We start from the raw sequence: 26932 nt of genomic DNA on the forward strand, positions 1-26932 counted from the left end.
CACGCCACTAGAGGGCAGGCTTTACCAGCTTGGGGGGGTCACGTGGCGACCAGATGGACAGTCTCTCCAAGGTGAAAACACACGTTTATCTGCACAATGGAAAATAACTATGTACAAAATGGTCTCTCAGGGAATGATGGAGAAATGTTCAAAGAGCAGCATATTTCAACCAAGGACATGGATTTGAAATGGGAAGGGGGGGGTTTGTTTGCACAAACTCTGAATATCTTTTCTTTTTTTGTAATATAGATGTGTATATATTTATATATATAAAAAAAACTCATATTTATATTAATTTACAGATAACCTACACATCTCCTGGTAGAAGAAATACACAGTACATTATGCTTCAACAAGTTATTGTACATGTAAAAGGTAGAAACGGTGAGAACAGGACAGACTGAAGGAAAGTAGCACCGGCAGCTACTGCCCAGGTTTCAGGGGGCCTTGGCTTGTAAGTGCAGAGGGGGGCGGCTTGGCAGGAGGCACCCCTCGCTGCCCCCCCCTCTCTTTTTGGTGGGTGGGTGGGTAGGGGGGTGCTTCTTGGCAGTGCGTCTCGTCAAAATGTTTGTTCCAGGCAGGAGGACCCGTCCAGCAGCTCCAAGGTACAGTAAGACCTTCTCTACATACAGTATCTGGACCTGAAAGAGAGGAGGTATGGTTTAATTACACTGTGAAGCTTTATCCACAGTGACAGTGCAGTTGTCATGAACATGAATTTGATCACATGGGAATTATTGTTGACTACTAATTGTGTAACATTATCCCATTTGAGACAGATTCATGTAGCTGCCATATCTCTCTACCTTGGCATTCAGGAGTATTCATGAAGCTGCCATATCTCTCTACCTTGGCATTCAGGGGTATTCATGTAGCTGCCATATCTCTCTAACTTGGCATTCAGGGGTATTCATGTAGCTGCCATAGCTCTCTACCTTGGCATTCAGGGGTATTCATGTAGCTGCCATCTCTCTCTACCTTGGCATTCAGGGGTATTCATGTAGCTGCCATATCTCTCTACCTTGGCATTCAGGGGTATTCATGTATTTATTAGGGATCCCCATTAGTTCTTGCCAAGGCAGCAGGTACTCCTCCTGGGGTCCAAACACATTAAGGCACTTACATCACACATAAAATAAAATATAAAACAGTACATCATATAACAGTATTACACCACTACATATCTACAAAATGTATATTACCACCATAATACCTGTGAGTGTCTCTTCACAGTCCCCGCTGTTCATAAGGTGTATTTTTATCTGTTTAAAAAAAAATCTGATTCTACTGCTTGCATCAGTTACCTGATGTGGAATACAGTTCCATGTGTACTGTGGCTGTAGTTGTTGGACAGAGATTAAAGGAGGGACAACAGAGTGAGGCCGCCTCATGCTGCTGCCTTTGACTCCTATCATCTGATCATGAATGCCTGCACTAGAGTAGGGACTCTCCTCTCCAAGCAAACATGGTTATCTGTAAAGACAAGTTACCCTCTCACCCCGTTCCAATGTCTCACAGTCATTTGCTGTCCCTGAGCAGAACGACAGATGTAAGAGAGAGGGAGAGTTTGTGTGTGAGCATGTGTGTATGTGCAACTGATAGCTTGTACGGCAATAATGTGTGTGACTTACAGCTTACAGTCTCTCTTCTCCTCCCTCAGCAGGAGTAGGTCCTCACTGTAGAGCTGTCCAGACGCTGCACTGCTAAGGGGCCAACTGTAGGGGGAGACAGAGACCTGTTAGTTAGTCACTTAGCTTCAACACCCAGAGTGGGCCCAGGGTCAGTAGATAATGCTATCCAACTTACTTTATGCCCATAACAACTGACACAGGATCAGCTCCCATTGTCCACTGTGAGAGGGACAAACAAATGAGAGAGACAAACAAAACGGACTCTAAACCAGTTGATAAGGGCTAGGAGTACAGTAGACCATACTGTGGATACAACACACTGCACACACACGCACCACACACGGGAACGAGGTTAGTCAAAATGTCAGCTAGCAAAGCCAAGGCACATTGCATCGCACACTCAGAGGAGGAGTGCACGTGGCCATTTTGAGTGAATCACACCTCGTACAGGAACGAGTCTGTTAATGTCATCACCACCACAGACCAGGGACCACAGATAGAGGCAGATACAGGAAGGCAGCTCGATTACACTGGGGACAGAGTGTTAGAGAAGAACTCTGGTCAAAACCTGCAATCGGATGTCAGCGATAGACTTAATTGTATCAGAAGTTGCGTCCATAATTCCGGAGTGAGTTCTGACATATTGCAGCCTACTGTACTACAGTCCGGCTGTAACTCACTGGGCCACAATCACAGACGCAAGTTTCAATACATCTCACATCCCCTTGAAAACGTGAACATTTTGACCAGCGTCCTCTTTTAACAACAGGGCGATGAGCGACACAAACCGGCAACTGTAAAATATCCATCTTATCCATCATAAATCTTTATGATTCTTTTATGTAAACCTCCTTTTACAGGGCAACTAACGTAGCTCAACCAACATATGTATAGGGGATTCATTGCTTTAACTTCAAGGGTGCAGCAGAAGAAACTGCAACTAACAACAGTAACCTCAGTAACAATTACTTGACACACAACATGTCTACTATAACAAACTGACAACCTTGACAAACAAATGGCCACCCTTGTAGTTGGCTTCAAGGGCAGAACGAAACAGAGGAACAGAGCAGTAGAGGTAGCGAGTGAAGACAGTTGGAGAAGAGAGGAGGTACGGTAGGGTGGACAGCAGGAACCGGGGAGTTTTGGGGGGGCGTAAAGGCACACAGGCCAACAGCAGGCCACATGGTATAGCTCCAGTATATCTGACCTTGAAACCAGTCCAAATACATGTCGTCAGGACTATCATCCAGCGCCTCATAGAGCACTGCACACAGAGCAGCATTCCCAGAGCAGAGAAAATACAGGTATAGTCAGCAACATGCTCCATCCATACACCAATAGACGAGAGAGAGAGTGTGATGGGGAGAGAGCTCCAAGTAAAGAGAGGGGCAAGAGGACCCCCCCCCCCCCAAACTCTAACAAAGAAATGAAATGAATCAAGGTATAATCTCAATCAAATACATTTTGTGGCAGCTAGCCATTTTTATAAGTGTTTGATGAGTGCAATTGTACCATCCAATTTGGCATTTTTAGCAATTTACATTCATCCAAGTGCCCTAAACTGGAGGCTCTAGTTCAATTGTTAGGTCTACTTTGTGGGGGTCTTGGCCATGCAGGGGGTCTGTGGGGGAGCTCACCTTCGGGGGGTAGCCTACGGGAGTGTGAGCCGGTGGTGACGCGGAAGCCAGCGGGGAGGGTCTCTGCCGAGCCGGGCATCATACTGATCCCGTGGACGTCCCGCGGGGGGAACTGCCTCCTCCACGATGGCCCCCGGAGGTCATTATCTTCATACTGACAGACAGACACACAGACAGAGACAGGCACAGGTTAGGGATTGAGTTTAGAGAGAAACTGGTCTGAGAACAGCTTGTGTCTGCATATACAGTAGTGTTTATAGCAGCTAACAAATATCATTTCCCAAGGCCTTATATTTATATTTATAACTCAAACCAACACTAAGACAATATGAGAGACAAATGAGTGATGGGTGGATCGGGTGGGAAGTGGAAACTGAGGACAGGTCTGAGGCGCAGTGAGATGGTGGAAAACAGAGTAATGATTGACAACAAACCCAGGTGTGTGTGTCTGTCTGCCACGGCCCATCACCCATGGTAACAGCGGGGCTAGCTGTCCGGGTTACAGGAGTCACTCACCTCGTCCAGTCGTCTCTCAGTGCCCAGGGCTAGCAGGTTATTATATTCTCTCTCCAGAATCTGACGTGCCTGGGGAGAGGAAGGGTAATAGGTCTTATTAGGTACATTTGAAAAGGAAGTTTTAGGTCTCTTTATTTGGGGCTCCAGACGCTTTCAGTCATTTTGATCGCACGCAAGCATGACCAAACAGCTCGCTGTTGACCTACTGGTCTGGCACTCAGGGTATTATTAGACCTGTTTGAGATGGAAAGACTGAGAAATGAAAAGATGTGTTTGAAGTGTACTTCTAATGATGATCCTCTAAATCATTTATTCTGTCCTGAAAATCTAAAAATAAACAATTGAAAACACTTTAATTTAACATCATAATTCACTTGCTTTTAGTTCTGAGAGACAAGACTACGGAATGAAGATGTTAATGTCTTCCTCTTATGGTGTGGTTGTGCTAGTATATTATGCATCGCCCTCTTGTGGCGTAACTATGCAATAGTGTGATGCGGGGCAGAGGGATCTGACCTGAGTGCTTTGGTTGGGGATCTGGATGAGCAGCGCCAGGCTGGTGTGGTCAAAGTTGTCGTCGAGGGCGACCAGGGCCCCGTGCACGCCACTCTCCAGCAGGATGTTGGCATAGTCCTTTAGGCCGATGCTCTGGACCCAGCGAATCACCCGCTCGTTGCTCCACACCAGCACGTCTGGGGCACACAGACATGGTATTACAGTAAACACAACATGGATGTTCGGCCACAGACACAACATTTTTCCATGTCTGGTTACATGATGAAGAAAACCTTTGAGCTCTGCTAGATTGGTCCTTACTGACCATCACCTCTTAGCTCTATGACAGGTAGACACTGCTTGGCTATATTTCACAATAGAATACAATACATACTGTAAAGTAAGTGCGCTTCCACAAGTATTATTTGCCTTAGCAGATTACTAATGAGATTGTAATTAGACACTACTAGATATATTTTAGCTTAAAGGTCTTCATTATCGTTCCTTGAGCAGTCTTTAAAGAAAAAAGTTACATTTTGGCATTTGTTTCAATTGTCCATTGTTGATATAGTCCCAAAATGTTATGCTTGTCACCAATCAAGTTTTCAAGATACTGTAGATAACACAGAAATCATCCCCATATGATGGATTTTGCATCATATGATCCTGCGTTTTGCAGGATGATACTGAATGCATATGATATGATACTCATATGATACTAAATGCATAATACAGTGATGATTTCTGTGTTTTGAAAGTTACGTATCTTGAAAACTTGATTGCTGACAACAAAACATTTTGGGACTATGAAGACAGGTCTGTCCATGGACTAATGAAACAAATACCAAATTACAGTTTTTGGGTGGAATTTTCCTTTAAGTACCTCTCATTTCATGCTGGCTGTGCTCTCTGCGTCTCTCCAGCTCTTTCCTGTCATAGTTGAGCTTCTTCAGACCCATGATACCATACTGCAAACTCGTCCTACAGACATGGGAACATTAGAAAAGCCATTTTTAGACAGACACAATAATATTTTGCACTTATTACCACAAAATGAGCCTAAACACTAAACTTTCCGATCTACATCATGCAGGAGGGCAGGTGTACCTGTGAAAGCTGTCCACCATTTTGAGATGCACCCGGAGGTCCTTCTTGGTGAGGTGGTCCAGCATGCGTGCGTCCACCAGGCACTCCATGAAGTAGCTGCGGTACTGAGGTAGTCCTAGACTGGGCAACCACTCGTTCCCTATCCACTCATGGTTCATGTCACCATACGCTAGAGTCTGACAATAATGACAAGGAAACAATTAAGTACTGTAAACGATTTGGATGAAGTTTAAAAGTAGCCACATAGACAACTCTGGTGTGTGCCTAGTTAAATAAAAATTAAATAATAAAACTAGAGTAACTCTAAATAATCTACAATTCTACTGTTCTAATCCATGACAGAGACCGAAAAATCCTTTACCTGCGCCCAGCTCCCCTCCTCGGACTCCCCGGACCTCTGTCATTGGTCAGGCATGGAAAAGAAACAGTAGCAATATGCATGAGAACATAATAGCAACAGGTCACTGGACTTCATCTACAGTCCAATAGTCTCTACTCTAGCATCAGAGGCTGTTGACTTGCTCAAGCCAGAGCAAAGGCCTCAAAACGTACAGAAAAGTTCTCCCTCGCATATATTCCCCTAACAAACTATTCCAATCTAAAAGTAGAGCTCCATCTAAATATGTATGAAAAATCACTATTCGAGGGAGAGAAAGTGGCCTGTGCGATTTATCTGCAATCTGAGAAGGGAGAATGATTTCCCCCCTTTAGCGTGAGAACTGAACTGGCACCATGGGATAGTAACACAGTTATCCCTTTAGTCCTGGCCTGGGCTGAGCTGCTGCCAGATTACATTTGATTTGGAGACGGGCGCTGCTGCCACATTAGGCCAATCCAGCTTGCACAAAACGGCTGGCACAAATGAGAGCCTTTTTTCCCCGTGGTTCGCCCTCCATACAATGGTACTGAGTTGGCTATTAGCCTCATTGTGCCTGACATGCAGGCTGTATTAGAGGCAGGGAGAACAGTGGAACAAAGAATAACCTTTATGTTCAAGCTCAAAGACATCCATTATTACATGTACAGTATAATACATAGCGGTCCGTGTCCTAGGGATTGACACGAATGACACCTGCAGTGACTAATAATCCTGCAAGCTTCAATCTTGAGACAGAACCAATTGGTTTTAAATGAACATGTTTGGAACATACTGTATCAGTTAGCAGACCTGTACTGGATTTGATGTAGCTTCTTACACCGCTCTTGTAAGGTGAATCCTATGTACAATCAGCTGATCACTGTCAGGTTTAAAAGGACGACATTGCTAATGAAAAGAAATAGCATTATGTCTTGACGTGCTGTATCTAATCAACATCTGGCTGAAACGTACCATAAACACGGGTAATATAGGGTAACTACAGTATGGTACCCAAGGGCAATGCAGCTCCCTGAACCATAACAGTAACACCAACACATACTGGTAAATATAGGACAGTGCACCAGTCATTCCAATTAAAAAGCCTTCTTTACCCACTATAATGAAAGGGAGAACTGAGAATGGATGTGATGTGATGCAGTCTAACCACATTATCAACAAACCTACTGTTATTCAATCTCCCTACTCTCCAAATCCTATTGAGGGAAAAAAATATGTTTTATTGTCACATACACCGGATAGGTGCAGTGAAATGTGTTGTTTTACAGGGTCAGCCATAGTAGTACGGCACCCCTGGAGCAAATCAGGGTGAAGTGCCTTACACAAGGGCACAATGACAGATTTTTCACCTTGTCGGCTCGGGTATTCAAACCAGTGACCTTTTGGTTACTGGCCCAATGCTCTAACTGCTAGGCTACCTGCCGCCCAGTCCTCAGTACAGGCCTCAGTAAAGCAGCCATTGACAGGTCTCAACACTGCAGTGAAAGCAAGAAAAGAGAGAAGTGAGTGAGAGCAGAGAAGAGGTAAAAGGAGAGGAAGTACTAACCGTTTTCGAGGAGGGTGCTGCGAGGGTCTCCAGTTCCTCGTGGGTCACCCATACATTGCCTGACGGCTAGGAGTGCGGTGCCCAAGAGAAGACAGCAGCAGCAGTCCGCCAGGAGGGGCAAGCAGTATTAAAGAAGAAGAGCAGCACCACTGTAAGCCAATAGTGTTATAGCATCATGGTCAGATGATGAGCAGGCCCGCCCCTCTGGGGTCAAAGGGCACGCACAGTACACAAACAAACACAGACACAAAACTGATTGAGGTAGAAGTTGTCCTTAACCACAGATCTAGGATCAGATTACTCTACCCCCATCATAACCTTATCCATTAAAGGGGTGAAATACTATCTGATCCTGTAGGGACAACTTCTGACTTTGGATAGACAAAAACAGCACATAACACAGGAGCAGCCCACCTACACATGTGCAACACACATGGGCCAAAGGAACACATTTACCATGCATGACAAGACTGGTTCACCATAACCTAGTGTACAGTCGTGGCCAAAAGTTTTGAGAATGACACAAATATTAATTTTCACAAAGTCTGCTGCCTCAGTTTGTATGATGGCAATTTGCATATACTCCAGAATGTTATGAAGAGTGATCAGATGAATTGCAATTAATTGCAAAGTCCCTCTTTGCCACGCAAATGAACTGAATCCCCAAAACACATTTCTACTGCATTTCATCCGTGCCACAAAAGGACCAGCTGACATCATGTCAGTGATTCTCTCGTTAACACAGGTGTGAGTGTTGACGAGGACAAGGCTGGAGATCACTCTGTCATGCTGATTGAGTTTGAATAACAGACTGGAAGCTTCAAAAGGAGGGTGGTGCTTGGAATCATTGTTCTTCCTCTGTCAAACATGGTTAACTGCAAGGAAACATGTGCCATCATCATTGCTTTGTACAAAAAGGGCTTCACAGGCAAGGATATTGCTGCCAGTAAGATTGCACCTAAATCAACCATTTATCGGATCATCAAGATCTTCAAGGAGAGCGGTTCAATTGTTGTGAAGGCGGCTTCAGGGCGCCCAAGAAAGTCCAGAAAGTGCCAGGACCGTCTCCTAAAGATGATTCAGCTGCGGGATCGGGCACCACCAGTACAGAGTTTGCTCAGGAATGGCAGCAGGCAGGTGTGAGTGCATCGGCACACACAGTGAGGCGAAGACTTTTGGAGGATGGCCTGCTGTCAAGGGCAGCAAAGAGGTCACTTCTCTACAGGAAAAACATCAGGGACAGACTGATATTCTGCAAAAGATACAGGGATTGGACTGCTGAGGACTGGGGTAAAGTCATTTTCTCTGATGAATCCCCTTTCCGATTGTTTGGGGCACCCGGAAAAAAGCTTGTCCGGAGAAGACAAGGTGAGCGCTACCATCAGTCCTGTGTCATGCCAACAGTAAAGCATCCTGAGACCATTCATGTGTGGGGTTGTTTCTCAGCCAAGGGAGTGGGCTCACTCACAATTTTGCCTAAGAACACAGCCATGAATAAAGCATGGTACCAACACATCCTCCGAGAGCAACTTCTCCCAACCATCCAGGAACAGTTTGGTGACGAACAATGCCTTTTCCAGCATGATGGAGTACCTTGTCATAAGGCAAAAGTGATAACTAAGTGGCTCGGGGAACGAAACATCGATATTTTGGGTCCATGGCCACGATACTCCACAGACCTTAATCCCATTGAGAACTTGTGGTCAATCCTCAAGAGGCGGTTGAACAAACAAATTCTAACAAACTCCAAGCATTGATAATGCAAGAATGGGCTGCCATCAGTCAGGATGTGGCCCAGAAGTTAATTGACAGCATGCCAGGGTGAATTGCAGAGGTCTTGAAAAAGAAGGGTCAACACTGCAAATATTGACTCTTTGCATCAATTTCATGTAATTGTCAACAAAAGCCTTTGACACTTGTGAAATGCTTGTATGTCACGCCCTGACCATAGAGAGCCCTTGGTTCTCTATGGTATAGTAGGTCAGGGCGTGACTGGGGGTGTTCTATGTTGTTTATTTCTATGTTGTGTTCTAGTTTCTTTTTCTATGTTGGTGTTTTGTATGATTCCCAATTAGAGGCAGCTGGTAATCATTGTCTCTAATTGGGGATCATATTTAAGTAGTTATTTTTCCCACCTGTGTTTGTGGGATCTTGTTTTTGTGTAGGTGCCTATTTGCACTTCACTGTCTTCACGTTTCGTTTGTTCATTTATTGTTTTTGTATTTTGCTAAGTTTCACATTATAATAAAGATGTGGAACGCTACTCACGCTACGCCTTGGTCCAATTATTACGACGAACGTGACAAAAGATCCCACCACAACAGGACCAAGCAGCGTGTCCAGGAGGAGAAGGTATCCTGGACATGGGAGGAGATCTTGGATGGGAAGGGAGCCTGGACTTGGGAGGAAATCCTGGCAGGACAGGATCGCCTTCTTTGGCGGCAGACAAAGGGAGGACAGCGACGACACCGGGGTTCGCCGCCACAAAGACGGCCCAAAAGACAGCCCACATTTTTGGGGGGGGGGGGGTACACGGGGTGGTCGGCGGAGCTGAGGAATGAGCCAGTGACAACCTGGGAGGAGATGGAGAGATGGTCGGTCGACTCAAGGAGAGTACCAGAGCCCGCCTGGGAGTCAATGGAACAGTGCGAGGAGGGATACCGGAGAATGGAGTTGGCTAAGAGTATGCGGCAACGCAGGCGTTTGGAGGAGCGTGTCACCAGTCCGGTGCAACTTGTGCCGGTCCCACACATCAGGCCTCCAGTGCACCTCCCCAGTCCAGTACGTCCTGTGTCCCCTCCTCGCACTCGCCCTGAAATGCGTGTCCCCAGTCCGGTGCATCCTGTGCCAGCTCCTCGCACTCACCATGCGAGGTGTGTCATCGAACCAGTACCATTGATGCTGGTTCTATGCACCAGGTCTCCAGTGCGCCACCACAGCCCAGTGCGTCCTGTGCCAGCTCCACGCACCAGGCCTCCAGTGCGCATTCACAGTCCAGAGCCTCCGGCGACGGTTCCCAGTCCAGAGCTTCCGGCGACGGTTCCCAGTCCGGAACCTCCAGAGACGGTCCACAGTCCGGAACCTCCGGAGACGGTCCACAGTCCGGAACCTCCAGAGACGGTCCACAGTCCGGAACCTCCAACGATGGTCCACAGTCCGAAACCTCCAACGACGCTCCACAGTCCGGAACCTCCAACGACGGTCCACAGTCCGGAACCTCCAACGACGGTCCACAGTCCGGAACCTCCAGAGACGGTCCACAGTCCGGAACCTCCAGAGACGGTCCACAGTCCGGAACCTCCTGAGACGGTCCACAGTCCGGAACCTCCTGAGACGGTCCACAGTCCGGAACCTCCTGAGACGGTCCACAGTCCGGAACCTCCTGTGACGGTCCACAGTCCGGAACCTCCAGTGGGGGTCAACGGCCCGGGAACCTTCAGCGGGGGTCAACGGTTCGGAGCTTCCAGGCAAGACATCTAGTCCAGCTCCAAGGCTGGCGCTTTCCCCTGCGCCGAAGCCCAGTCCAAGCATGGCGTCCAGTCCTGCTCCATGGCCGGATTCTTCTTCTGCGCCGGTGCACAGTCCAGATACGGCGTCCAGTCCTGCTCCAGGGCAGGAGCCTCCCTCTGCGCCGATGTCCAGGCACGGTGTTCAGTTCAGCTCCAAGGCCGGAGCCTTCCCCTGCGTCGATGCCCAGTCCAAGCACGGCGTCCAGTCCCGCTCCATGGCAGGAGTCTTCCTCTGCACCGCTGTCCAGGCCAGGGCCGGTGTCCAGTCCCGCGCCATGGCAGGAGCCTTCCTTGGCATCGAGATCCAGTCCAGGCACAGTGTTCAGCCTGGGTCCATGGCTGGATCCGCGGGATGAGTGGGTTCTGCAGCCCGCACCAGAGCTGCCACCAAAGCTGGTGGATCCGCGAGCTGAGCGGGTTCTTCGGCCCGCACCAGAGCCACCACCAAAGATGGTGGATCCGCGAGCTGAGCGGGTTCTTCGTTCCGCACCAGAGCCGCCCCCGATGCTGGCGGATCCGCGGGATGAGCGGGTACTTCGTCCCGCACCAGAGCCGCCACCGACACTGATCACCCCCCTACCCTCCCTATTTGGTTTCAGGTTTTGCGGCCGGAGTCCACACCTTTGGGGAGGGGGGGTACTGTCACGCCCTGACCATAGAGAGCCCTAGGTCAGGGCGTGACTGGGGGTGTTCTACGTTGTTTATTTCTATGTTGTGTTCTAGCTTCTTTTTCTATGTTGGTGTTTTGTATGATTCCCAATTAGAGGCAGCTGGTAATTGTTGTCTCTAATTGGGGATCATATTTAAGTAGTTATTTTTCCCACCTGTGTTTGTGGGATCTTGTTTTTGTGTAGGTGCCGATTTTCACTTCACTGTCTTCACGTTTCGTTTGTTCATTTATTGTTTTTGTATTTTGCTGAAGTTTCACGTTATAATAAAGATGTGGAACGCTACTCACGCTGCGCCTTGGTCCAATTATTACGACGAACGTAACATTGTAATTATACTTCAGTATTCCATAGTAACATCTGACAAAAATATCTAAAGACACTGAAGCAGCAAACTTTGTGAAAATTAATATTTGTGTCGTTCTCTAAACATTTGACCACAACTGTAGTAGTGGATTAGTACAGGTGTTTGGAGCAAACAGACACAAATACAAACATGCATATCCACCTCAGTCTAGTTTGATATACCTCAGTGTACTACATGGTTAAACCCCTTTCTAACAGACTCAGTCTAGTTTGATATACCTCAGTGTACAACACCGTTAAACCCCATTCTAACAGACTCAGTCTAGTTTGATATACCTCAGTGTACCACACCGTTAAACCCCTTTCTAACAGACTCAGTCTAGTTTGATATACCTCAGTGTACAACACCATTAAACCCCATTCCAACCCATTCTAATCTGTTGTTGATTCTAATTTTAGCAGTCATGATTGCTGTGCTTTGCAGCCCCACTGGATCAAGCTGTCATGAACTAGATAAGAACACTTGAGAGGATGACAATCTCTATTAAAGACACCGTACTAAAGGGCTGCTCACGCATGCCTGTTTCACACTATAGAGCCGAGACAAGCCCAGCTGTACTGGGCAGCACAGTACGGTTCGGGTCGGCCCCATAGGTTGAATCAGACGTCACTTTCTGTGAGCTTAAAGGCAACAGAATAACCAGTCAGAAGTCTGCTCCCCCACCTTTCTCCTGTCAGTGTTCTGCTTGTCAGACACTTCCTCTGCATTTACAGGGTTGATTAACCCGGAGTTAAAGCAGAGAACTGACCACCAGTCACAGCAGGGGGCTGTAGAGTCATATTCCCAGAGTTCACTCCTCCTTGATGAAAGATTCATGAGCAGTGTGTGTGTGTGTGTGTGTGTGTGTGTATATATATGTGTGTGTGTGTGTGTGTGTGTGTGTATATATATGTGTGTGTGTGTGTGTGTGTGTGTGTGTGTGTGTGTGTGTGTGTGTGTGTGTGTGTGTGTGTGTGTGTGTGTGTGTGTGTGTGTGTAAGAGAGTGTGAATGTGAACATCTTGGCCATGTTCTGCTATAATCTCCACCCGGCACAGCCAGAAGAGGACTGGCCACCCCTCATATCCTGGTTCCTCTCTAGGTTTATTCCTAGGTTCCGGCCGTTCTAGGGAGTTTTTCCTAGCCACCGTGCTTCTACACCTGCATCGCTTGCTGTTTGGGGTTTTAGGCTGGGTTTCTGTACAGCATTTTGTGACATCAGCTGATGTAAGAAGGGCTTTATAAATACATTTGATTGAAATTTGATGGATAAAGCTACATAGAATAAACAGTTTGTAGCATTAAGCTCAGCAGGTTCCACAGAGGTTACATGAAATCACCATGACAACTCAGAGCTGTGAAACAGACTGAGGTATAAAATAGCTGCTGGTGTAAATTAGAGTAAATGCTGCAGAGCTGAATTAAGTGCATGAGCTGACTGACACTACTGAGTGATAAACAAGCCGGCCTTAACCGGTTTCCTCCCATTCTCTCCAACATTCAGTTACCAACACAAAGGATAGAGATGCTACACAAGTCAGGTTCTCTGACTGTGAAGGCGTAACAATGCAAACTAGCAGAAATAGCTTCTTGAGTGTCTTTACCCTTGAAGACTATACCGTCTGTGTGTATGTATGCGTGTGTGTGTGTGTGTATATCGGAGTTAAGAACGTGCCGTAAGTTCACTCAAAATGTCACCGGTGGAGCTATCGAATAGGTCGAATGCTTCTTCTATAGCTCAATGTGTTTGTTGTCAAGCAGGCGGTCACTTGTGTTGGTGTGGTAGAGGAGCCTGGTTAAAGCCCAGTCAGAGGCAGGTTCAGAGAGGCAGCGCTATATTCTAAGCTAACACACTGACGGCAGTTACATGCATGGGAGCATGTGTGTGTGTGTGTGTGTCAATGGACACTCACGGTTCTGGAGGTTGGCGGGGCAGAAGGACTGGTAAGGGAGACCATCTCCTGGATGGCCAGGCGTAGTTTGAGGCGGTGCAGGGGGTTACTGATGCCGATCTCCCTCTGGATCTCTGTGTCTGACAGGGCAGACATGATGGCACCGCTCTTCACGTTGGCACGACATGCCGCCACGTACCAGGCGGGCATCCCCAGCCACAACTGAAACAGGAGGAGGAAGACCATTCGTGATTTCATGTAAAGTAGTGAGTGAGCTTGTTTTTGCAAATTATAGGTGATGTGGTGGGAGAACTTGTCTACCATCCTTACTTATGGTAGACAAGTTGTGTAGAGCTTAATTGTTTTAATAATGATCTACTGAGAAATAGTAGGGGGCAGTCATGGTTGAAATGTTCACCTTGTATGTCAAGCATGTTCTATCACGATTAAATGAGAAGAAACTGAATACAGACATAGGATATTTCAATGAAGACAGAAAATAAACTGTGATGATTCATTGATAGGCAACACATCCATTTACTTAATGAATACCCATGTTAAACAACATACTAATATTAAACAACATCACTATGGCCTTTATAAGGTGTAATGTCAAGCAATTACAATCAAACCCATTTGGAATTGATTTAACAGGGAAAAGGTGTGCTGAGGAGAACATGACATAGTAAATCACAGAGTAGACCTTTACCAACAGGCCTCTGAGCCTTCCACCAAGGTGACATCAAATTCTGGGACATTGTCTCCTATAATATCAGTGAGATCCAGATTCAACACACTGCTGGTCCCATAGGCCCAACGCCAGAGTGTTTCCCAACTCCAGTCCTACAGTACCCCCAACAGCCCACAGTGTTGTTATAGCCTGGGACAAACACACCTCATTCAACTCCTTTAGGGCTTGATGATCAGTTGACCAGTTGTATCAGGTGTGCTTGTACAGGGCTACAATAAAAATGAGTACTGCTGGGGGTACTGGAGGACTGGAGTTGGGGAAACACTGGATTAGATAATAGACTTAATATAATAAAGCACAAAGAGTAATGTCAGCCGGAGGCGTGATCATTTTATAATAACTCTTGCTGACATGCTGACTACGGCATTGGAGTTCCCCGCGTCGTAATTACAACACAATATATCCAACCATTATGTAACAGCACTGTGTCATTCCACATCCATGACCGGTCATGTTTTGATTAATGGGGGGGGGATATTATCTTCTTCACAGAGTGGGAGTCTGGCACAAATCTTGTGAATCTATCCCAGAGGCGGAAGGATTGAGAATGGCTCCAGGCCAGAGTAGAGGAGTGCCTACCTCCAGCCAGGCCACCACTGTGGGGCCGTCCCATTGGGCGAAAGGTAAGCCTTTCCTCCTCGCCTCTTCCAACAGCTCGTGCCTGAGGGCGGGAGCAGAGACATGGGATTAATGCACTGCACACACACAAGGCACTAGTATTACACCGAGATTTTGTGTGTGTGTTCACTGTACAGTGCCACACACTTTATCTCTCACAGGCCAGAGCTTTCTAAAAGGGCACGGCCTTATCATACATCAATCTCTCCATACACACACTGCATGTAAAATGAGTACTCTCACTCTCTGCCCCAAGCTCTCTCTCTCTGCCTCTATCTCTGTCTGCCTCTCTAACCCTCTCTCTCTGCCTCTTTTTCTCTCTGCTACTCTGCCTCTTTCTCTCTTTTTCTCTCTCTGCCCCTCTCTCTCTCACCATCTGGTCCAGACACACCTTCAAGGGACAGCTAGGGCTGCTGGGCTGCTCACTGAAGCCTGACTTTGAGTTGCTAATCTGAAGAACCACCAAACTCCACTTGTCTCTGTGCTGCAGCTGGGAATGTATTACTACTGCTGAAATACTAACCACAGAGAGACTGGGCTTTTTCTGCTGACTGCGATACCCCTTTGAGAGTCTTGCTGAATGTATTCTTTCTGGCCATCTTTAAATCGTATTTGGTGTCTTTATTCACATTCTTTGATGGAATACTGCATTTTTGTGTGGCGGTGGAAGTGTTCAATAGGTAAGTGAAATAGAGAAATGTGTTATTTGTGCTGAGCACCACTTTGAAAGCAGTGCTAAGCACTCCCTCCACCATCAGCCCAGAGTAAACCTTATCTAGGGAGAGCAGAGGAGAGGAGCTTCTCTTTACTCAGTCATGTACCAGGCAATTTGTAATATGCTGATTCCTGCGACACCAACTCTGTTAGGCAGAGTGAGAGACAGAGAACTAATGAACAGTCTATATAAATGTGTGTTTGGGGTATGTGTGTGTGTGTCTCGTCTTTATTGCTGTGTGCACATTGTTAACTAATGGAGTTGGGGAGCAGATGGATGGGAGGCCTATGGTGTAGAATAGAACCAGAGAGGCTACGTTAGAGAGATACCTAACTGTGGAACGTTACTTCCTGAAGACAGTTGATAGTGTCTGGTTGGTCTAAGAGTCTGAATATAGAGAGGGCCTGTGGAGCTGATAAATACATAACTCACATAACATGCTACACACATAAAAACAGACTTCTGAAGTTACAATTCCATTCAGTGAACAGAATACTTCATGAGAGTTCTAAGGCAGAAACTAGTTCCTGAGTGCAGCTAAAATGTCTTCCATCTGGAGACATAGTGGCCCACATGAGGCGTATGGAGAAACGGCATGTGACACATTATGTATGTGACTTGGTCAGAGTTGAAGGCCTCAGTGCAGAGAAAGGGCACTTGAATACACCATACAAACACTGAATGTACTGACACACAACATAGGAGATGTGTCCATTGATATCGATCAATAATCAATTGTTTCCATTCAATGTCGTATCAATACAACAGGCATATAGATAGATATGTTCATGTCAGGCTGTTATGGATGAGATATACATCCACTGAACATAGCTGGGAAAGGAAGGAAACAGTTATGACAAAGAAAATAAAACAACAAGATATGACGCCCCATAACCCGGTATCAGAACCGGTTATATCTCACAGTCACAGATATAGAAACACGCACAAGGAAGGAGGAAGGCATTGGACATTCCAAGTATAAAAATCAACCCCATTAACGGGTGACGGCACACATTCTTTGTCCAGCCATGGATGCAGCCGCCACTGCACTGTGAGGGAGAAACATTTTATACGGTAAATGAAAAGATAGAAAGATCGAAAGGAAGAAAGATAGCTAGAAAGCAAGGGGTCATTAACAGCCATAGAGGGACAGAGTGACGTCAGCTTTGGCACCGGCCATTGGGAGGGGGACAGATGGATGGACAGAGGTGGACAGACGGCACAGCGCTGACAATGGAGATGTCCAGGTGTCACACTGTCACAACTTACCCGCTTCTTTAGTCACATGATGAGAGGGAGGGAGGAAGAGTACAAGGAGAGAGAGAGAGGAAGAGAAAGTGACGGGAGACAAAAAGTGCACAAATGTTAATGAGTTAACAGCACCCCCTTACCGCCACCTTGCCCCCAAAACACACACACACACACACACACACTGCCCATACATGCACGGACACATATTCAAACACACACACCACATGGATGCAGGCACCCACACACACACACACACACTGCAAAATAGAAACAGTCTCTCAAGTAGACAGGTGACAAGAGCTTTTCCAAAGACTGACATTAGAACAGTAGAATGACAAGTCAAAGAGTTGTATTGGTTAGCAAAAGAAAAGCCACTTTCTTCTTCTCTTTGGTCGATGCAGCTTTTTACAGCATCGCGTGCAGGCAGACGAAAGATAATGCACTTGGGGCAAGACACCTGCAATGCATTGGTTCACATTCTTCACAGGAACAAACCAGCCAAATGCCAAACATTACCCAACACATCACACATACACAACACATCAGCAATGAACCAATGAACGATCACGATATTGACCAGGCTGAAAATGTCAATGTAAATTCAGCAGGCAGTTCAATAGCATGCACTGGAGGGCAGCATCAAGATGCAAGGCGGTCGGTCTCCTGGAAAACTGGAGAATCGACACCAAAGAAAACACAGTCGTCATCATCATAATACCTTCTATTGATCATCTGTAAGGTTGGGAAAGTTATTGCCATGACAACTCAAAGCTCGCCTATAGAGAACGCATTTGTCATTTGGCACTGACACGGTAGACACATACATCCCCAGTTGAAAGGAGATGAAACTTGCACATGAGGGAACCCCCATGTTTGTCGTTCATGTGTGGGTTTAAAGGAGGATACTATCTGGAAAACCAAACCAAAAGAATGAACTAAGAATCGTAGGCCTACAATGTGTGACATGAATAGACTTCTAACCCAATCAATAGTCTGACTGTGTGTTTGGTTAGGGGGGATCCCTCTATTGTACGTCTATTCAGGTTCCTGGTCTGTATTGATCCTCTCTCTGCTGGAGAGTGAGAGTATTGGAGATGTATCTTCTATCCAGCCACATGGGCAACTGCCTCCTATACAGGGAAAGGACTAATGAAACCAGGGATTCCTCACCAGCCACTGTGTATGGGGTCAAAGGTTGGAAACAGGATAATGATCTCTATTCAGATTTACTATAACAGACACTGCTGTCTGGCACATAAAAAGGTGTGTGTATCATAACTCTTTACTACAGTAGTGTCATGTACAGTAGATTAACACAGGGGGGTGTTAGTACTGGTGTGGTACATTGCCCAGTGTTTCTAGTGACACAGGTATGATTTATCTCCCACTGGCTGTGTTGTCAGCCAATAGAGTATTATTGAGCGCAGGGTTGTTGTTTTTTGGGGGTGAAATGCTGTGGTGGCAGGTTTCAGGGGCAGGAGGGGGGTGTTATGAAAGCTTACTTCTTTTTCAGCCGGCGGTCTTTCTCAGCCTGAGTCCCCAGCTTCCCCACAGCCATGTCCTGACCCAGGTCTGGATCAGACACTCCTGTGAGAGAGGGAGAATGGGACGTTACTGCACTGCCTGCATGGCTCATAGAAATCATCCCGTGTAGATAGCATCCAGAGAGTACTAGCAAGGAGCCACACTTATCTCTTCTGAATCTGTACTCAACAGAGAGTTCACGAGTCAGCAGAGGTGATGTTTGGATGGTGAGGTGGTAAGTCATAACCTCTGTGACAAGTATCATCTAACATAATACAGGCAGGTTAGGGCCCTCAGATCCTTAAAAAAGTTATACAGCTGCACCGTCGAGAGCATCTTGACTGACTGCATCACCACTTGGTATGGCAATTGGGCCAGCACAGTACATCCCTGGGGTTGAGCTCCCTGTCATCCAGGATCTCTATATCAGGCAGGGTCAGAGGAAGGCCCCAAAAATTGTGCATTTGAGACAGCTTCTATCCCTAAGCCATAAGACTGCTAAATAGCCAGAGTGCTAAATAGCCAGAGTGCTAAATAGCCAGACTGCTAAATGGCCAGACTGCTAAATAGTCAATTAATGGTACCTGAACTATTTGCTCTGACTCTACCTTGCACTGAGCCTATGTACACTCATTAGACTATATATACACACCAAATACACTCACTAGACTATATATACACACCATACTGTATACACACTCACTAGACTATATATACACACCATACTGTATACACACTCACTAGACTATATATACACACCATACTGTATACACACTCACTAGACTATATATACACACCATACTGTATACACACTTACTAGACTATATATACACACCATACTGTATACACACTTACTAGACTATATATACACACACCATATACACTCACTAGACTATATATACACACCATACTGTATACACACTCACCAGACTATATATACACACCATACTGTATACACGCTCACTAGACTATATATACACACCATACTGTATACACACTCACTAGACTATATATACACACCATACTGTATACACACTCACTAGACTATATATACACACCAAATACACTCACTAGACTATATATACACACCATACTGTATACACACTCACTAGACTATATATACACACCATACTGTATACACACTTACTAGACTATATATACACACACCATACTGTATACACACTCACTAGACTATATATACACAACATACTGTATACACACTCACCAGACTATATATACACACCATACTGTATACACACTCACTAGACTATATATACACACCATACTGTATACACACTCACTAGACTAAATATACACACCATACTGTATACACACTCACTAGACTATATATACACACCATATACACACTCACTAGACTATATATACACACCATACTGTATACACACTCACTAGACTATATATACACACCATACTGTATACACACTCACTAGACTATATATACACACCATACTGTATACACACTTACTAGACTATATATACACACCATACTGTATACACACTTACTAGACTATATATACACACACCATATACACTCACTAGACTATATATACACACCATACTGTATACACACTCACTAGACTATATATACACACCATACTGTATACACACTCACTAGACTATATATACACACCATACTATATACACACTCACTAGACTATATATACACACCAAATACACTCACTAGACTATATATACACACCATACTGTATACACACTCACTAGACTATATATACACACCATACTGTATACACACTCACTAGACTATATATACACACCATACTGTATACACACTCACTAGACTATATATACACACCATACTGTATACACACTTACTAGACTATATATACACACCATACTGTATACACACTCACTAGACTATATATACACACCATATACACACTCACTAGACTATATATACACACCATACTGTATACACACTCACTAGACTATATATACACACCATACTGTATACACACTCACCAGACTATATATACACACCATACTGTATACACACTCACTAGACTATATATACACACCATACTGTATACACACTCACTAGACTATATATACACACCATATACACACTCACGAGACTATATATACACACCATATGCACACTCACTAGGCTATATATATACACAACATACTGTATACACACTCACTAGGCTATATATACACACCATACTGTATACACACTCACTAGACTATATATACACACCATATACACACTCACTAGACTACATATACACACTCACTCAGACACACTACACTGTCACTCCCACACAAATCCCTCACACATTCAAACATGCACGCACACACACACACACACACACACACACACACACACACACACACACACACACACACACACACACACACACACACACACACACACACACACACATAATTTGCTGCTGCTACTCTGTTCTTTATTTTACTCATATTATTATCTATCCTGATGCCTAGTCACTTTACCCTGCCTTCATGTACATATCTACCTCAAATACCTTATTATTATCTATCCTGATGCCTAGTCACTTTACCCTGCCTTCATGTACATATCTACCTCAAATACCTTATTATTATCTATCCTGATTATCTAGTCACTTTACCCTGCCTTCATGTACATATCTACCTCAAATACTTATTATTATCTATCCTGATGCCTAGTCACTTTACCCTGCCTTCCTGTACATATCTACCTCAAATACCTTATTATTATCTATCCTGATGCCAAGTCACTTTACCCTGCCTTCATCTATCTACCTCAAATACCTTATTATTATCTATCCTGATGTCTAGTCACTTTACCCTGCCTTCATGTATCTACCTCAAATACCTTATTATTATCTATCCTGATACCTAGTCACTTTACCCTGCCTTCATGTACATATCTACCTCAAATACCTTGTTATCTATCCTGATGCCTAGTCACTTTACCCTGCCTTCATGTACATATCTATCTCAAATACCTTGTTATCTATCCTGATGCCTAGTCACTTTACCCTGCCTTCATGTACATATCTATCTCAAATACCTTACTATTATCTATCCTGATGCCTAGTCACTTTACCCTGCTGCCTTCATGTACATATCTACCTCAAATACCTCGTACTGCTGCACATTGATCTGGTACTGGTACTCCCTGTATATAGCTCCATTATTGATCTGGTACTGATACTCCCTGTATATAGATCCATTATTGATCTGGTACTGGTACTCCCTGTATATAGCTCCACATTGATCTGGTACTGGTACTCCCTGTATATAGATCCATTATTGATCTGGTACTGGTACTCCCTGTATATAGATCCATTATTGATCTGGTACTCCCTGTATATAGATCCATTATTGATCTGGTACTCCCTGTATATAGATCCATTATTGATCTGGTACTGGTACTCCCTGTATATAGATCCATTATTGATCTGGTACTGGTACTCCCTGTATATAGATCCATTATTGATCTGGTACTGGTACTCCATGTATATAGATCCATTATTGATCTGGTACTGTTACTCCATGTATATAGCTTTTATTTTACTCCGCTATTTTACTTTTAATCATCATTTATTTTACTTGTTTGGAGATGTTCGTAAGCAAGCATTTCACTGTAAAGTCTACACCTGTTGTATTCGGCGCAGGTGATAAATACAATTTGATTTGAGAAAGTATTAACCCCCTGGCAAGGCACTAAACCCTATGTGCTCCTGTCAGTCACTCTGGATCAGAACGTCTGCTAAACTGCTAAATGACTAAAATGTCAATGTAAACGAATGCCTACTCATTAACCAAACAGTACATAGAACAGATAAGAGCAACTCATATCAGAGAGGTGCTGAGTGTAGACCAGTACCTTGGCTCTGCCCGATGGCCTCCCTGTGGGCATGCAGCTGTGCCAGTCTGGTCTTCTCCTTCTTGCCAAACAGGCGTCCGATGGAGGACTTGATGCCCTTCTTCTTGGGCTGCTTGTTGATGGAGTCCTGACTGCTGGCTACGCTGCTCAGAGCACTGGCCTCTGCCTCCAGGCTGGCAGCAATGCTGCAAACACACACATGCACACACGCACACACACACAGTCAAGGAAAAAGATACAACTTGGGTAAGAGACAATTTGTCTCACAAATTACCGTCAGGATGAAGAAGGTGGAGTATGCGTGTGTGTGTGTGTGTGTGTGTGTGTGTGTGTGTGTGTGTGTGTGTGTGTGTGTGTGTGTGTGTGCGCTATAAGTGCAGCATACCCTCGGGCCTCGTTGTGTGAGGAGGCTGGCAGTGTGCGGGTCATGCGTACGGTCCGGGGCGTGGGGGGAGGGGACGTCTCACACTTGATGGTAGCCTTGTCCTGGCCGTCATCGTCGGTGGCCGCAATCTGACCGTGGAGGGGTGAAGAGACCTGTTAGTAGCTCTTATTAAACTAGTATAGTCACACCTCACACATCAATCTCTACAACACTGTTATTACACTATAGTCACACCTCACACATCAATCTCTACAACACTGTTACTACACTACAGTCACACCTCACACATCAATCTCTACAACACTGTTATTACACTATAGTCACACCTCACACATCAATCTCTACAACACTGTTATTACACTATAGTAACACCTCACATCAATCTCTACAACACTGTTATTACACTATCGTAACACCTCACACATCAATCTCTACAACACTGTTATTACACTATAGTCACACCTCACACATCAATCTCTACAACACTGTTATTACACTATAGTCACACCTCACACATCAATCTCTACAACACTGTTATTACACTATAGTCACACCTCACACATCAATCTCTACAACACTGTTACTACACTATAGTAACACCTCACACATCAATCTCTGAAACACTGTTATTACACTATAGTCACACCTCACATCAATCTCTACAACACTGTTACTACACTATAGTCACACCTCAATCTCTACAACACTGTTACTACACTATAGTAACACCTCACACATCAATCTCTACAACACTGTTACTACACTATAGTCACACCTCCCACATCAATCTCTACAACACTGTTACTACACTATAGTAACACCTCACACATCAATCTCTATAACACTGTTACTACACTATAGTAACACCTCACACATCAATCTCTACAACACTGTTATTACACTATAGTCACACCTCACATCAATCTCTACAACACTGGTATTACACTATAGTAACACCTCACACATCAATCTCTACAACACTGTTATTACACTATAGTCACACCTCACACATCAATCTCTGCAACACTGTTATTACACTATAGTCACACCTCACATCAATCTCTATAACACTGTTACTACACTATAATAACACCTCACACATCAATCTCTGAAACACTGGTATTACACTATAGTCACACCTCACACATCAATCTCTGAAACACTGGTATTACATTATAGTCACACCTCACACATCAGTCTCTACAACACTGGTATTACACTACAGTCACACCTCACACATCAATCTCTACAACACTGGTATTACACTATAGTCACACCTCAATCTCTACAACACTGGTATTACACTATAGTCACACCTCACACATCAATCTCTACAACACTGTTTGCTTATAGGTCATTAGAGTCCAATAATAGCAAGGATACACCAGACTATGACAGTCATCTACAGGAAGACAGAGGTACTATGAATTTGAAATGTCTAATGTAATAAAATGAACATATCATTAGTACTGTACCTTTCTCCTGTGTTTCCTCAGATCACTGGGCTGCAGGGTGGAGGACAGGAAAGAAAAGGAAAACAGCAGTTTACAGTAAATCAGTAAGACTCAACAAAATGTCCTTTCCCATACAGAAACACCTCATTTATAGTTATAGACATGGCTAGCCGATATATCATCAGGTGGGCACTTGACCTGTCAATTACACATTACACCACACAATCAATTACAGTGATTTGTTGAAAAAAGAACCTGCTTTGACACTATTCATTTGAAAGGTCAGTAAAATCAAAGGCTCATTCTTTAAAAGCCCCTGGGTATTGGCAACATTCACTCTCTGAGACGTTTGGCTGGCTGGCTGGCTGGCTGGTGGATGGATGGCTGGATGGATTGTGGGGATTTGAATATTTTTAGCCCAGTGGAGGATAGAAAAAAGAGACAGACTCCCTGTGATGGGGACATCTGGAGCGCTACAGCCCTGGGTCAGTGTGCTGTGTGTGTGTGTGTGTGTGTGTGTGTGTGAGACAGACAGACAGACAGACAGACAGACAGACAGACAGACAGACAGACAGACAGACAGACAGACAGACAGACAGACAGACAGACAGACAGACAGACAGACAGACAGACAGACAGACAGACAGACAGACAGACAGACAGACGAGAGAAAATCCTCTATCGGCGGTACACACAGCCAACCGATCAGTTCATCCTAATGTGTGTATTTCTAGCCTGCCATTCAATAATGTCATCTGGGGATTCATCAAGGCAGACCTTTTTTCCTTGGTAGTATTGTCTCCATCAGAAGCTGGAGCAGCCAGAGCTACACACTAGTAAAAACAACCAATGTACCAAGGCACATGACTGGTGTCACGTCCTGACCAGCAAAGGGGTCATTTTGTTATTGTAGTTGGTCAGGACGTGGCAGGGGTGTGTTTGTTTTGTGTGTTTCGTTTTTTTGGGGTCATGTTCTATGTTAATATATTTCTATGTTCGTTCTAGTTCTTATATTTCTATGTTTAGTTAATTGGGCTGACCTTCAATTGGAGGCAGCTGTTCCTCGTTGCCTCTAATTGAAGGTCCTATTTAGTAGGGGTGTTTTTCCATGGGTTTTGTGGGTAGTTGTTCCGTGTATAGCTGTGTAGCCTTACAGGACTGGTTTTCGTCGTTGTTTTTGTATAAGTGTTTTGTTTTGTTTTTTTCTTCTAATAAAAGAAGACGAGTATTCATATACCCGCTGCGTTTTGGTCCACCTTTTACGACGCACCTGACAACAGGGAAGTGTTGCAACAGTCTGACCTAATGTTGACTACTTTTACTGACCTAACAGACAGCACTTTTATTGACCTAACAGACAGCACTTTTATTGACCTAACAGACAGCACTTTTATTGACCTAACAGGCAGTACTTTTACTGACCTAACAGACAGTACTTTTACTGACCTAACAGACAGTACTTTTACTGACCTAACAGACAGTACTTTTACTGACCTAACAGACAGTACTTTTACTGACCTAACAGACAGTACTTTTACTGACCTAACAGACAGTACTTTTACTGACCTAACAGACAGTACTTTTACTGACCTAACAGACAGTACTTTTACTGACCTAACAGACAGTACTTTTACTGACCTAACAGACAGTACTTTTACTGACCTAACAGACAGTACTTTTACTGACCTAACAGACAGTGCTTTTACTGACCTAACAGACAGCACTTTTATTGACCTAACAGACAGTGCTTTTACTGACCTAACAGACAGCGCTTTTACTGACCTAACAGACAGCGCTTTTATTGACTTAACGCAGACAGCACTTTTATTGACCTAACAGACAGCACTTTTATTGACCTAACAGACAGCGCTTTTACTGACCTAACAGACAGCGCTTTTACTGACCTAACAGACAGCGCTTTTACTGACCTAACAGACAGCGCTTTTACTGACCTAACAGACAGCGCTTTTACTGACCTAACAGACAGCGCTTTTACTGACCTAACAGACAGCGCTTTTACTGACCTAACGTAGACAGCGCTTTTATTGACCTAACGTAGACAGCGCTTTTATTGACTTAACGTAGACAGTGCTTTTATTGACTTAACGTAGACAGTACTTTTACTGACCTAACAGACAGTACTTTTACTGACCTAACAAGACAGTACTTTTACTGACCTAACGTAGACAGTGCTTTTACTGACTTAACATAGACAGTACTTTTACTGACCTAACGTAGACAGTACTTTTACTGACCTAACAGACAGTACTTTTACTGACCTAACAGACAGTACTTTTACTGACCTAACAGACAGTACTTTTACTGACCTAACAGACAGTACTTTTACTGACCTAACAGACAGTACTTTTACTGGCCTAACAGACAGTACTTTTACTGGCCTAACAGACAGTACTTTTACTGGCCTAACCAGACAGTACTTTTACTGACTTAACGCAGACAGTACTTTTATTGACCTAATGTAGACAGTACTTTTATTGCTCAATAGGACAATAGTGGCAAGTATAAAAAAATCTTCTGAAGTCCTTAAAACATAGTAAACAAACATAGCACAGACTATCACATCCTGGTATCTACAACACACACAAACCAAGCCAAGCTCTATGATGAAGGA

The 26932-nt window shown here is 44.5% G+C and overlaps 1 protein-coding gene across 9 annotated transcripts in view; it reads right to left on the reverse strand.

Annotated features, from left to right (window-relative positions):
- Positions 1–510: 510 nt before the first annotated feature.
- ppfia2 (PTPRF interacting protein alpha 2) overlaps positions 511–26932 on the reverse strand; it is a 240204-nt gene continuing 213782 nt past the window's right edge. For 5 of the 9 annotated variants that reach the window (XR_006760155.1, XR_006760156.1, XR_006760154.1 and 2 more), the window contains exons 17-32: positions 24322–24351; positions 22847–22974; positions 22462–22646; positions 18563–18647; positions 17079–17084; positions 15056–15137; positions 13747–13947; positions 7312–7377; positions 5751–5786; positions 5390–5565; positions 5166–5263; positions 4304–4479; positions 3788–3856; positions 3272–3425; positions 1807–2898; positions 1632–1715 (exon numbers count right to left, since the gene is read on the reverse strand). Coding sequence is in view for 3 of the 9 variants with exons in the window: in XM_045699939.1 (XP_045555895.1) it covers positions 1657–1715; positions 3272–3425; positions 3788–3856; positions 4304–4479; positions 5166–5263; positions 5390–5565; positions 5751–5786; positions 7312–7377; positions 13747–13947; positions 15056–15137; positions 17079–17084; positions 18563–18647; positions 22462–22646; positions 22847–22974; positions 24322–24351 (1551 nt within the window). In the remaining 6 variants the exon portion in view is untranslated. Of the gene's footprint in view, positions 642–1631; positions 1716–1806; positions 2899–3271; positions 3426–3787; positions 3857–4303; positions 4480–5165; positions 5264–5389; positions 5566–5750; positions 5787–7311; positions 7378–13746; positions 13948–15055; positions 15138–17078; positions 17085–18562; positions 18648–22461; positions 22647–22846; positions 22975–24321; positions 24352–26932 lie in introns of those variants that run through there. The other 4 variants (XM_045699941.1, XM_045699940.1, XM_045699939.1 and 1 more) reach the window with 3 other exon arrangements.

This window comes from Salmo salar, chromosome ssa17 (assembly GCF_905237065.1).
Source record: "Salmo salar chromosome ssa17, Ssal_v3.1, whole genome shotgun sequence".
Lineage (NCBI taxonomy): Eukaryota > Metazoa > Chordata > Actinopteri > Salmoniformes > Salmonidae > Salmo > Salmo salar.